This window comes from Callithrix jacchus, chromosome 12 (genome assembly GCF_049354715.1).
Source record: "Callithrix jacchus isolate 240 chromosome 12, calJac240_pri, whole genome shotgun sequence".
Classification (NCBI taxonomy): domain Eukaryota; kingdom Metazoa; phylum Chordata; class Mammalia; order Primates; family Cebidae; genus Callithrix; species Callithrix jacchus.
Window position 1 is genome coordinate 88,009,283 of NC_133513.1, and position 14,483 is coordinate 88,023,765.

The 14,483-nt window shown below is 40.2% G+C and overlaps 1 protein-coding gene across 1 annotated transcript; it reads right to left on the reverse strand.

The window, feature by feature from the left end:
• Positions 1 to 2,775: 2,775 nt before the first annotated feature.
• On the reverse strand, positions 2,776 to 13,392 carry LOC144578713 (uncharacterized). Its single transcript, XM_078346095.1, has 4 exons — positions 13,302 to 13,392; positions 3,436 to 3,471; positions 3,291 to 3,352; positions 2,776 to 3,170 (listed from the first exon to the last, which is right to left on the reverse strand). Exons 1-4 carry the CDS (start codon positions 13,384 to 13,386, stop codon positions 2,886 to 2,888), a joined length of 468 nt encoding a protein of 155 aa, XP_078202221.1. The 5' UTR covers positions 13,387 to 13,392; the 3' UTR covers positions 2,776 to 2,885.
• Positions 13,393 to 14,483: the final 1,091 nt, after the last annotated feature.

A 14,483-nucleotide genomic window follows, 5' to 3' on the forward strand; every position in this document is an offset into this window, starting at 1 on the left:
ACTCTTAAGAGAATGTTCTCCAGGCTTTTCATGTTCTGTCTCTGATTCTCAGAACTCTGCAAGGTAAGGCCAGGAATGCTGGCTCATGCCTGTAACCCCAGTACTTAGGGAGGCCAAGGCAGGCAGATCACCTGAGGTCAGGAGTTCAATACCAACCTGGTCAAGCATGGCAAAATCCTGTCTCTACTGAAAAAACAAAAATCAGCCAGGCGTGGTGGCACATGCCTATAATCCCAGCTACTCAGGAGGTTGAGGCACAAGAATGTCTTGAACACAGGAGATGGAGGTTGCAGCGAGCCGAGATGGTGTCACTGCACTCCAGCCTAGGCAACAGAGCAAGACCTCATCTAAAAAAAAAAAAAAAAAAAAAAAAAAAAAAAACTCTGCAAGGACAGCGTATCTACCCTGCTCCAAATCTAAGAAAACAGAGGCTCCCAGAGAAAGGAGAAAATGTGTTACCCAGGGTAACACACCTTGCAAAAGGCAGAGTGGAAGTTGACTCCAGCTCTGCCTGCAGGACCCTCTCATCCCCACTCTGCTTCCCTTCTTGACGCAGAGAATACTCTTAAGAGAATGTTAAGCCACGCCTGGCTGATTTTTGTTTTTTCAGTAGAGACAGGATTTTGCCATGCTTGACCAGGTTGGTATTGAACTCCTGACCTCAGGTGATCTGCCTGCCTTGGCCTCCCTAAGTACTGGGGTTACAGGCATGAGCCAGCATTCCTGGCCTTACCTTGCAGAGTTCTGAGAATCAGAGACAGAACATGAAAAGCCTGGAGAACATTCTCTTAAGAGTCTTCTCCACTCTGGAGGTGCCACCTGTGGGCACAAAGAGCTCTCGGGAGATATGGATTCCTGAAGACCTCCAGGGGACCTGGGAGAGGGTTTTCTGACAGAACAATCCTACACACAGATGTTAGTTTGTCACGGCTATATTTCTTTTAACTCCCAGGTAATACCGAATTCTAAGTGCACTATTACAGAAAGAATAATTCTGTCCATGGAAAAATGAGGTGCAAATTCTAAACAGAAGTTTTAAAAATGTGTTTGATTTCAAGTGTACAAGTCCCATCATATGGGATCAGAGGACTCAGCAGCTGTTGAAGCTACAGAGGCCACACAAGAGCCAGCTTAGCTGAGCATCATTTAAGGCCTTCATTGGGCAGTGTCCCTGTAAGCAATGAGTGACGTTCACTCTTCCCTACCTCACAGCCAGGGCACATCTACTATTATAAAAATTGAATCTCTGACACTTAGAATATTTGATCAAGGGCACCACGGGGTGGAGGTGGGGGCGGTTTTGTTCAACACAGTTACTGACATAGATGGGACTGTGATGAATTACGGAATTACCTTTGTCAAAGAACATTCAAAATTGCACAAAGCACATATTAATGTTGGATTAATGAGTTTTCACGTTTTACAGCAGATATTCTAAAGCAGAAAAGAAATAAAATCACAGCAAAAAAAGAAAACCGCACATATTTTGGAAAGGGAATCCCACAATATCTTGAGTAAAGGGAATCATTCAGGGTCCACTGGGCCATGAGACCTACAGCAGTGGACTTAAGTGGCACTTCTTCATGTTATTTCTGTAAACAGAACAGCAAAAGCCCTTCAGCCCTTGGCCCCTAAGCATTTATGGCTTCTGGAGGTACCACCAAAGATGGCCAGCTAAGAATGGAGAAGCCTGAAAGCTCACGGGAAAGGCTTTGCTCTTGAAAATGTCAAGACAGAAAAGGCACCACAGAACCCACAAAGCAAAGGCGAGGCCAGAAAAGCGGTATTGTAGGAAAAGACAAAAGTGTACTGAAATAGTGTGAAAATGACCCCAGCATTTACTTTGTCTTCTCTGTGTTTTCAGTTGGGACACAGCTGCTGTTCCTCATAGGAGCCGAATGAGGTCCTGAATCTGCTAAGGGCCAGAGAAGTGAACAAGGCTTAATCTGGCTTGTATCTTCTGTGCAGAATGAGAAACATCTGTGCCCTCTGCTGCCATCTCACTCTCTTTGCCACACTCAGGTCCCTTACCAGAGACACAGGCTTTATTGACCAGATGCCTCAGAGGACCCTGGAGCCCTCTGGGCACTCACCCTTGAGGAAGACACCACAGAGCCCTGATCCAGGGGCTTTCTTAACTATCAACAGGCTGTGGACAGGTAGGGCTCTAACCAGATGGAAATGGGTCCAAATCAGGGGTTCCCAGTATGTATCAGAGGAAATCACTCATCATATAAACACAGACTCAAAATTAAAATAGGAACAGCCATGGATGGGAAGAATATCAATAAACCCTAAATAGGAACAGCACTGTTTCTTTTCCTCAAGCCACAGGGGCATTCAAAATTCTGTGGATTTGTAGTTAATCTAACCTCCATATCTGACCAGATATTATCAATATTTATGAACAGAGATGGACATAAAGAGACTAACAGTAATGAGAAAAGTTAAGAGCTACAGAAACTAACTGGAAAGCTTTAGGGTTACACTTAAAATGTTAGAGGAGTAAAAACACATAGACATTTAATTTACTAATGGAGTTATATAGTTCACAATAAACAATTTAAATAAAGAGAAAGAATAAACGAAGCTCCAAAAAGTGTAAATAAATGCTTCATTTAAAGCAGATCTCATGGTACAGTATCGATCCATGAAGACATAGCCAGGAAATTTCTGCTCTCATCAGCACATATGGCTCCCATGCTAAAATGTTATTGGTGTTACTTTTCTCGATGAAAGAAAAATAAAGCCTTCACTTTGACTCAAAGTGGGAAGGGGAACTGGCCTATTTGCCTTCTAGGATCATCTCCTCAGTTAAAAGTAACCAAGACATCAGGGTGGGGGGCCTGAGCTCCACCATTCACAGGGGACCAGCCAAGAGCCATTCAGCTGGGGCACCTGACAAAAATAGGGTCCTGCCACCCAGAAGGACAACTGTTCTCTTTAGTTAAGTGTTTGGAACTGTTTCCAGGAAACACAACAATTGCCCCACCCAAGTCCTCACCTCCAAAAGGAGAAGCACGGTGTGTGGATTGTGCAGCAGAAGTTAAGTAGCTGCCTTCACGCGAGCTCCTACCTCTCCAGAAAGGGTTTTCTAGGCCCCATTGACTTTGAGCTGGCTCCTGACTCATGTGTCTCTCTGGCACACTCTGTTTTTCCATCATTTCCATCTTGAAGACAGAGAAAGAATTGACTTGAAGAAGAATTAAAACACCAAAGTCTTTACTAGACACTTAAAACTTCATCTTAAAACAAAAATATTCTTTGAAATATCCATCACAATTACCTACCTGCACTGCTTGCAGGCAGCCTTTCTCTCTGCCATCTCCCTCCACAAGGCTTGAGCATAGAACTGTGGGGGAAAAAACACATCCATGTCCTGACCTGGCAGACTATGTGCAATAGCAAGGAAAACAAAAACAAAACCAAACTTACCCAGTTGTCGAGAGCCATTCTCGCAGAAAGGGTGATCTGAAAAAGCCAACATATGAGAAATTGTATGTTAAGAGAATTTAAGGACTGCGGCATCATCTGCATCAGCACTGAAGGGTCCTGCAACTGCAGGGAGAAAGGTTCCTTACGTTGCATCTATAGGAGTCCCCTACCCACAGCCGCAGCTCTTCTGTGTCTTGAATCATTTTCCTATGGTTTAGAATCACTTTTGTTAGATAAACTGCCATTTTCAGTATGATTTTAAATAATCTGCCACGTTCCCATTATCCTCACAACTTACCCTTACACAAGCTATACATAGAAAACAGTTCACATGGTTAGAAAAGTACAGTATGATTAATACTGTTGCTATAATTATTCCTCCTCTTTTACTTAATGCCTGCTGGCTTCTGAGTGGACAATTTCCTTACCCATTCTCAGTATAGCCCTAATTAATCCTTCAATGGGCATCTTTTATCATAAAGTTCTATTCTCCTTTTATTAATATCCTTGCCATATTTCACAGGGCACAAATACCTGGGCTTATAAACAGGCACAGTCCTTTTGAAGGATGTAGTTGATTCTACAGCAACATGCTTTCCTAAGGATGATGAAACCTCACACCATCTCTAGAACGACTGGTATAAACCGAGTTTCTACAATCCACATCATCTGGCCTATCTTGGGATCAGGAGATGTTTTGCTACTTCACGTTTTGGTAACTGGTAAATCTTAAGGTACTTAGTTTTCTCTTGTGTGAATTCTCTCTCTCTCTAGGTATATCTTCTGACCATTTGTTCCTGTTTCTGTGTTATCTGGGTCTAACATTGTACAAAGGTTAAAAACAAGACACTCCAGTGGGTGTTTATCAAGAGACTGCTGTTCAGTTTCTGAACTCACTTGTATGTGTATATTTTTTAAATAACTACTTTCACGTTTTCCTCTACCTCCGAGAGCTACCTCTCCTTTTCTGCTCGCTCATGTTCTTTCATTCTCAGCTTCCTGAGACAGGAGAAATGCATGCACATGATCCTCCACTCTGTGTAGAATTCTTTCCTCCCTCCCAGCACCTGAAAGCTGTGATTCCAAGGTCCTCTGCCAACCTTCCCATAAATGAACCAACTGATCCTCACAACCAGAGGGAGAATTTATACCTCCCATTGAGGGACAAAACAACACAAACTCATCATTTCTGATTGCTGCGTAATATTCCATGGTGTATATGTGCCACATTTTTCCAATCCAGTCTATTATCAATGGGCATTTGGGTTGATTCCAGGTCTTTGCTATTGTAAACAGTGCTGCAATGAACATTCGTGTACATGTGTCCTTATAGTAGAACGATTTATAATCCTTTGGGTATATACCCAGTAATGGGATTGCTGGGTCAAATGGAATTTCTATTTCTAAGGCCTTGAGGAATCGCCACACTGTCTTCCACAATGGTTGAACTAATTTACACTCCCACCAACAGTGTAAAAGTGTTCCTTTTTCTCCACATCCTCTCCAGCATCTGTTGTCTCCAGATTTTTTAATGATCGCCATTCTAACTGGTGTGAGATGGTATCTCAATGTGGTTTTGATTTGCATCTCTCTGATGACCAGTGATGATGAGCATTTTCTCATATGATTGTTGGCCTCATATATGTCTTCTTTTGTAAAGTGTCTGTTCATATCCTTTGCCCACTTTTGAATGGGCTTGTTTGTTTTTTTCCTGTAAATCTGTTTGAGTTCTTTGTAAATTCTGGAGATCAGCCCTTTGTCAGATGGGTAAACTGCAAAAATTTTTTCCCATTCTGTTGGTTGCCGATCCACTCTAGTGACTGTTTCTTTTGCCGTGCAGAAGCTGTGGAGTTTCATTAGGTCCCATTTGTCTATTTTGGTTTTTGTTGCCAATGCTTTTGGTGTTTTGTTCATGAAGTCCTTTCCTACTCCTGTGTCCTGGATAGTTTTGCCTATATTTCCTTCTAGGGTTTTTATTGTGTCAGGTCTTATGTTTAAGTCTTTAATCCATCTGGAGTTAATTTTAGTGTAAGGTGTCAGGAAGGGGTCCAGTTTCTGCTTTCTGCACATGGCTAGCCAGTTTTCCCAACACCATTTGTTAAATAGGGAATCCTTTCCCCATTGCTGGTTTTTGTCAGGTTTATCAAAGATTATATAGTTATAGATATGTTGTGTTGCCTCCGGTGCCTCTGTTTTGTTCCATTGGTCTATATCTCTGTTTTGGTACCAGTACCATGCTGTTTTGATTACTGTAGCCTTGTAGTATAGTTTGAAATCCGGTAGTGTGATGCCCCCCGCTGTGTTCTTTTTGCTTAGAATTGACTTGGCTATGCGGGCTCTCTTTTGGTTCCATATGAAGTTCATGGTGGTTTTTTCCAGTTCTGTAAAGAAAGTCAATGGTAGCTTGATGGGGATAGCATTGATTCTGTAAATTACTTTGGGCAGTATAGCCATTTTCACGATATTAATTCTTCCTAACCATGAACATGGAATGTTTCTCCATCTGTTTGTGTCCTCTCTGATTTCGTTGAGCAGTTTGTAGTATTCCTTGAAGAGGTCCCTTACGTTCCTTGTAAGTTGTATTCCAAGGTATTTTATTCTTTTTGTAGCAATTGTGAATGGCAGTTCGTTCTTGATTTGGCTTTCTTTAAGTCTGTTATTGGTGTATAGGAATGCTTGTGATTTTTGCACATTGATTTTATATCCTGAGACTTTGCTGAAGTTGCTTATCAGTTTCAGGAGTTTTTGGGCTGAGGTGATGGGGTCTTCTAGGTATACTATCATGTCGTCTGAAAATAGAGGCAATTTGGCTTCCACCTTTCCTATTTGAATACCCTTTATTTCTTTTTCTTGCCTGATTGCTGTGGCTAGAACTTCCAGTACTGTATTGAATAGGAGTGGTGACAGAGGGCATCCTTGTCTAGTGCCAGATTTCAAAGGGAATGCTTCCAGTTTTTGCGCATTCAGTATCATATTGGCTGTTGGTTTGTCATAAATCGCTTTTATTACTTTGAGATACATTCCATCGATACCGAGTTTATTGAGGGTTTTTAGCATAAAGGGCTGTTGAATTTTGTCAAATGTCTTCTCTGCGTCAATTGAGATAATCATGTGGTTTTTGGTTTTGGTTCTGTTTATGTGGTGAATTACGTTGATAGACTTGCGTATGTTGAACCAGCCTTGCATCCCTCGGATGAATCCTACTTGATCATGATGAATAAGTTTTTTGATTTGCTGTTGCAATCGGCTTGCCAATATTTTATTGAAGATTTTTGCATCTATGTTCATCATGGATATTGGCCTGAAGTTTTCTTTTCTTGTTGGGTCTCTGCCGGGTTTTGGTATCAGAATGATGTTGGTCTCGTAAAATGATTTGGGAAGGATTCCCTCTTTTTGGATTGTTTGGAATAGTTTTAGAAGGAATGGTACCAGCTCCTCTTTGTGTGTCTGGTAGAATTCGGCTGTGAACCCGTCTGGACCTGGGCTTTTTTTGTGTGGTAGGCTCTTAATTGCTGCTCAACTAAACTTTTCTTAACGGAAGATTTTTGAAGTGGTCCATTAAAAAACTTCCCCAATTCACATTGAAAATTTTCTGCTCAGGACTAAGTGGGGTAGGCACTATGCAATGGGCCTAGATATCGTCATAACTCATATATTTTCTGTTTTCTACATATCTTGAAGGGCAGTGCCAAATGATGTGTAATTATCTAGGTTGTAAAAATAAAACATACTTCCTTTTCCCATGAATATAAAAAAGCATTGTGGTATTAGTACTTTTTTCTTGGATCATTGTTCAGAAGATGGTTCAGTCCCCAAACACCCACACTTTTACTGTAATGAACAGCACTGTAGAGCTCAATTTCCTCAATGGACAAAAAGGCTCAAAAGCCAATTACGACACAACTTAGCAGCCAAATGCATACCACGTATAGACTTTTGACATATTGATCCCTCTCAAGTTGCAACCAGGAACATGTACTTTGAATGATGTCAATTGAAATTACCAATCATCACCCTGCCCAGACACATTTTTCATTTATTCTTCAGAAGGCCGTTCCAAGAGATTCTCTGGGGCTTTCTCTGCATCATGAGATGCAGTGTGATTCCACCTTTCATCTTCCCACAGTTTGTCACCTCTTCCCTATGATCTCAGAGGAACTTTGTCTCAGGCCAACTGTTTGCTCCTTGGGCTTCTTCATTTCCCCTAAAAATTATTTGCTGCCCTTCTAAATTGCCTACATCTCCATCTCCCTCTCCCCTGGAAAGAGGGTGTTCTTTAAGTATCAACCATCTGGCCCTTCTTGCAGTCTCATTTTCTTAGCTGGCTTCCATGTTTATGCCTGCTAGTAAGGTTCTGGTTTTTCTTCTCCTGTTAAGCTGCCTGTTGTCAGTTCATTTCTGCAAGGAACTCTTAGAGAGGAGAGTGGAAACTTTTCTTCCACCCATACAATAGAACTATAAAGCAGAAATGATTAAAAAGAATTACCTATTTAAGTGCTGAAACTTCATATTCCATTTCTGATAAAGAGCACAAAGATAAAAATAAAAATAAATTTTAAAAAAACTTATTTTTTACCAAAAGCTCTGCTGACATTCTATTAAACACCAACCTATTTAATTTTCATAATGTAAATGGCAGATATTTTCATAATTCTTATGCTAATAAATCATTTCCCTGAATCTGTTTGGTAAAACCCAATATTCATAGTGAAGTCCAGAACTATAGATTGTTATAAGTAATTTCTTATTTATGATTACAAGTCTATCTCTACAGGAAGTTAGCATACTCACACCAAGGCTAGATTTCCAGATGAAAAGGTCAAGTATAGAAATAACCAGGGTCACAACAATAATAAATGTCTAAGGAATTCCAAAAAAGTCAGGCCCAGGATGAAAACGGTCAGGCAGAAGAAATTGATAATCTAAAATAATAACAGTTGAAATAATGAGGAGGTTCAATGACATTTACAGTATTTCGGTCACAAAGAATTCTCCTTAGAAACCCTTAACCTCCTCCAAGAGGTAACCACACCCCTCAGATATCACTGCTTAAAGAAAGAATGGAAGTTATCAGCCTCAGGTCTCTTGCATGGCAAGTAGTGTTTTTAGGCACTGCGAATGTGGGATGTCTTGTTTCTTAAAGCATGAATGTCCAATCTTTTGGCTTCCCTGGACTATATTAAAAGGAGAATTGTCTTTTAAAATACACCAATAAAATACACTAACACTAACAACAGCTGGTGAGCTAAACAAAAAGAATCACCCCCAAAAAAACCCCTCATAATGTTTCAGGAAAGTTTACAAATTTGTGTTGGGCTGCATTTGAAGCTGTTCTGGGCTACATGTAGCCTGTCACCCATGTGTTGGACAAGCTAGGCATAAAGTAATTATTTTTTTCTTTAAAGTTATTTACTTATTTTGTAAATTGACATATAACCTTGTATGTGTTTATCATGTATCACATGATAAAAGAATCCCTCTGAATCACACTTCTCTCTTGAATTACATGAATCTTTGCCACTTAAGGAGCACCATAAATCAAAAAAAGAAAAAAAATACAATAAAGAGATGATTTCATTCAGAAATAAGTATCAAATTTTAGTACTTAAAAACAACCAAGGTGGAGATCATGAAAACTGAATGAACAGTGTGGGATTTCTCCAAGATTTTTTATATTAATTCCATTAGACTGTTATGTTAATGAAGACAAAGACTTCCCCTAAGTTGAGACAGCTTCTGATAACATTTCTACATAGACTCCTCAGGATTTAACTGCATGTTCCTAAAAAATATTAATTTTGGATGTTTCTTTCAAGATGGTAAATTAGACATATCCATTGAACAGGTTGGACTCAGCATATGTTGAGTCTGAAGTGGAACGAACTGGATTAGCTGTGCCACAATGGAAACGATTTCAGAAACACTGTGTTAAGCAGAATAAGGCAGACACAAACAAATATCTATGCCATGGCATGTATCTATATATATGAAATTTCAGAATAAGCAAAATTAACCTATGATGAGAAAGGGAATGACTGGGAAGAGGGAGAGTTCACTTTCTGGGGTGACATAATATTGCAGATCTTGAAAGGGGATTGGGTTATGCTGGTGTATCTACTTTTCAAAGTTAGTAAACTTGCAATTAAGATTTGTATATTTTCTTCTATGTTGCTCTTCTTTAGAAAAGGACTATAAAGAAATACTGAATTCTAGTTAATGTTAATCTTGCTTAATTATTCAGCAGAAAGTATGTTCATGTCTCAAATTCATTTGGAAATACATCAAAAGATGGGATAATGAATGGATAGATGGATGAAAAGATGTGTAGATATGTGTTAATTCATGTTCATTAAAATGTTAACAGACCAATGCTGTGTATATGAACATTGAACATTTTTATAATAAAATGTTGATGGTAATTGCCGAAATCACTTGTCTCCTGTCAGTGATTTTTTCTTTGAACAAGAGTTCCAAAATAATTAATATTCATATTCTATATGTTTGAACAATTTTAGACACCATATCAGTTGGATGTTTTCTCTGTCAATTGATCATGCAGTTGCAAAATGCAAGGATACACAGGGAAATCTTGCAGAGGTGCTGCTTTCTGAGTTTTGGTTTGGGGGACAAAGACCAAGTGGAAAAATCAAGCCTCATATCTCTTTCCAAGGACAGGACAGACACACTGTCATACGTCCATACAAAGGAATTTTACTCAGCAATTTAAAAAAACAACAGCTAACTATTAATATTTAAAACAATATGGATTAATGGGAAAATAATTCTGCTGACTTCACAGAATCCAGAACAAGAATAATACCTGTCCCGTATGACTCCATTACATGAAATGGCAGTTCAGGGGGGAAGATAGTAAGATGGAGGGAGAAGGACAGATGGATTAAAAAGGAGGAGGAGAAAACTTTAGAGAGGGAGGATTGTGTTTATTATCTTGAATCTAGAATATGGTGAAACCTTAATTGCTGTATTCATATGTAAAAGTCAGCAAACTGTATTCTTTAAAAAGATGCTATTAACTACACAGGCATTTACAACACTTAAACTGTAAGAAGAAAATCTGAAACACAAACTATCATTACTTGCCATTTATCAGACAAAAGTATTGCGAAATTTTTAAAAATAATTACAAAACTCTACCTAAAATTTTAGAATTCAATTTAAAATGAAGATAAGAAAACACAAACCTACAATGCTCAGGAAGCCAAGGTTTTCTTCTAAATATTTAAACATTTGTATTACATTACTTGTAATATATCCAAAAATACATCCACACTGTATGCAAAAGAATGAGAAAAATATAGGAAAAAGTCATAAAATTATAGATGAAAATATTACATAAATATATGTTTATATATACATAAAACTGAGTGTGGATAGCTGCTACAATAATATCTGGGTTATACCCTAACAAAAATAATCCGATTATTGTTTAATCAAAGTTTCTAAAAGCATTAACTTTTGAAAATCATGTTCACTTTGCTGCTGACACAGGACAGGGCACTTCATGTCAGATTTTCAAAGTCCATAAAGATTTGCATAACGTAGTCTTCTTGGAATTATGATTAAAACTGTGAGAACTGAAGTTAGTTAAAAACACAGTAACAGTTCACCTTCACATTTTAGAGCACCGCACCTAAAGCAATCAGTGGCAACCTTGGAAATCCATAAGGAAAGCAATACAAACTATCTGGAATGTATGGCCACCACCAGAAAAGGCACACATATTATTTTATGAAGGCTAGATATACAAATATCGGGGGAGAAAATATATTCAAAATGTAATTCAGACCAGTCCATATGCCAAGACTCAGTTTTGTGCAAATGAAACCTCTCTAGAAAGTTGCTTCTGAGCTCTGTAGCTCTTTCATCCTCAGCCTCACAGTGAAGGTGAGTGCAGCCTGGGCTCCTGGGAGGGATGCACTGTCCCTGAGTAGTCTCTGTCTGAAAGGGAGTAGGAGCTCTGGGCACATTGGATAAAGATGTGGATCAAATACGCAAGAAGGACAAAGGCCATCTTGTCATTGACCAGTAAAACATCCCCCATCTTCAGCACTCGTCTGACAACTACCTGGATGCAGGTTATCAGCAGTGGACTCCTACCTAGATTAGGTTCAATGGGCCCAGTAAAAGCTTAAGTTCTGACAGTTGATGGCCATGAGCAAAGGTGAAGGCAGAAAATGTAATGAGGAAGATTTATCCAAGTCTTCAGAAATGAGTTAAGAAAAGAGAGTTTAACTGATCTATGAAAATGCAGCCAGGTAAAGGGAAAAACATCCAATAAAGATTATCAAAACATTTCCTCCTTCATAGACTCAAAAGAAACAACAGGTTCTTCTTTGATTGGAGGTATTTATGTGGGGTGATTCTGGCCCAAAGCAGTGGTTGCTCCCTTTCACTAGACTTTTCCAGATCCCTAAGAATCTGGTGCATGCCTGTCAGAACAAATATCCTTATCTGTATAAGGTGTGTTTTCAGCTTCTCTCTCTCTCCTGTGGGTAGTGGTGAGGTTTTATAATGTGAGGGTAAAAACTTTCAAAGTAGAAACCTGTCATTTATTTATATTTGGACAATCATAAGGATTTTAAGATCCTTTCTGCTTTGGGTAAATTAATGATCTGCATAAGACAGATTTTACAAAACAAAGGACAATACAATCATCATTCACATCCTGGTCAAGTCACTCCTAGTGACTCCTGCATTCCAAACATTCCAGCAGGGTGCAGCCCTTTATTCTCCCATCCGAATGGCTTCTCCAGCTCCCATCACACTAACTGAACACAGACTCCCTGGAGGCAACTCCCAAGATCAGAAGACATGGATGACTAAGAAGTTCCTAAAAAGTCATCAAACCAAATGACACAAAACTCAAAGGACATTTCACTTTCTTTTTTACTTGTTTTGTTTGAGACAAGATCTCACTCTGTCACCCAGACTGGAATGCAGTAGGACAATCTCAGCTCACTGCAAACTCCAACTCCTGGGCCCAAGCAATCCTCCCGCAGTCTCTCCATTATCTACAACTACAGGCAAATACCACCAGGCCTGATTTTTTCATAAAAATTTTTTGTAGAGATGGGGTTTCACTATGATGTCCAGGCTGGTCTTGAACTCCTAGACTCAAGCGATCTGCCCACCTCAGCCCCCCAAAGTGCTTGGATTACAGGCATGAACTATGTAATTTCACATTAGGTGATACAGCCCAATGAAACAGAAGAAACCCTGTGCGTCCAGGGTCTACTCACATGGGTGAATTGATGGTTGGGAAACCGCAGCAGGAGAAGCCAAAACAGCAGCCACTGCACCCACATGTCCTGCTTTTCTCAGGGCACCCTGAAGCAGCCAGGACAGAGGTAGGGGTGGTTTAGGGCTGGGGGAGAAAAGAGGATGGGGATGGGGGTGGGACTGCAGTTAGCGAGGAGGAGGGAAGGGAAGGCAAGGTGGGTTGGGGGGCACCTGGAGTGGGGGCAGGAGGAGAAGGAGGAGGAGGAAAAAGAAGGAACCATGGGAAAGGACCCAGTTAAAACTAAATCCTCAAGCACTAGTGGGAGGTTCAGCTACAGGTCCGTGAAAAAGTTGATCATCAAAACAGCAGAATGAGTGGGGCAGGAGAGCAGGAGGCTCAGGAACAGTCGGAGGGAGACCAAGGCTCTGGTTTCTACCAAGCCTTTTCCTGTCTGGGCATTGCCTTAGCAACTCTGGGGCTTTATACACCCTCTCCATCAATCTTCAGCTCCATACATAGTGCCTCACAGTGGACATTCCACATGATGCCCACATTCTTCCAATGCCCGCTTCCCCACCCCCATGTGCCATTCCAAAGACAGGTCCTCTCTAGAACCTTCACAGACCTTCTGATTTCTGGTCCTCCCCAACCAGCTCCCTGTCCCTGCTTCTGGGCCACTCTGTCCTTCCTGAGGTCCAAGGGTTCCTCATGGTCAGTCTTGGCTGCAAAACACAAAAACAAATGATGGCAGATGGCAGGAAGAACCTCATGCATGATCAGAGTGGGAGGCTCTGCAGCCCCCTCTCAGCAATTCATATACTAAGCAACAAAACATCAGTAGGATGTAGAAGGTACACATGGTAAACCATCTCCATCACATTCATGTAGCCATCCGTCTGTCATCCTTGTATTTTGGGAATAAATGTTGAGATACATTCACTTTGAGCACACGTGGTACATTTACAAAAATTAACCTGATTTATTCTATTCATCAAGCAAATCTCAATATATCAGAGGAATCAAATCACATAACATGTTTCTGATCATATAATTGGTCTAGAAGTCAATGATTAAAAACCTAACCAAAAATTCTTATATGCTCAGAAATTCAAAGTGCCCTTATAAGTGAGATATAAACATAAGAAAGAATCCAAAATGAAACAAGACTGCCTTTGCACTCTATGATAGAATCATAATATGGCAATAAAATGTCTCCCTTTGGCCTGGGATTCCACTTTGTGGCATAAGGCTGTGTGGTCCCAAAGCATTCCTAACTGGTTCATCTAGACATTTTAACATCTGAAATGGGATGATGGTGTCACTTATCTATATCATCTTACTGCCTGTGAGCATGGGCTCTAAGTTTTGAACCCTAATGAGAGAAGGAAAACCAAGTTGACTCTCATGATTGACTTCCCACATATGTCCAAGGAATCTGTGCATTTCAAGAGACAAAGTTCACCAACTTCTCTCCTGAGAGATTTGGCCACAATACCCAGAGGGCTAGGCAGCACCAGGAGTAATGAGTGGGGAGTGCCAAGAAGTTGGGCAGGACCCAGGGGCCCAGTGACCAGGACAGACCCCCACTGGCCATCACATTTCCTGGTCCTGTCTTCAGCTAAACTTCTCAAAGGCCTTCTTCTGCCTGATTGTACAGAGTGTGCCCAAACTCACCCAGGCTTCTGGCAACTTAAAAACCACTTCTTTAAATCCCTTTACCATTTATTATTACCTAAAGTTATTGGAAACAGGAAATATTTAATTGATGCCACAAAGAGAAAGCCAATGCCTTTACCATTAATAGAAA

Excerpts from the sequence above, each read along its gene's own strand:
- LOC144578713 (XM_078346095.1), bottom strand. The coding sequence starts at position 13,386 with ATGAGGAACCCTTGGACCTCAGGAAGGACAGAGTGGCCCAGAAGCAGG. Across the intron at positions 3,472-13,301 it reads GGAGGACCAGAAATCAGAAG|ATCACCCTTTCTGCGAGAAT; the intron begins GTCTGTGAAGGT and ends TGGCTTTTTCAG. Across the intron at positions 3,353-3,435 it reads GAATGGCTCTCGACAACTGG|TTCTATGCTCAAGCCTTGTG; the intron begins GTAAGTTTGGTT and ends TTTCCCCCACAG.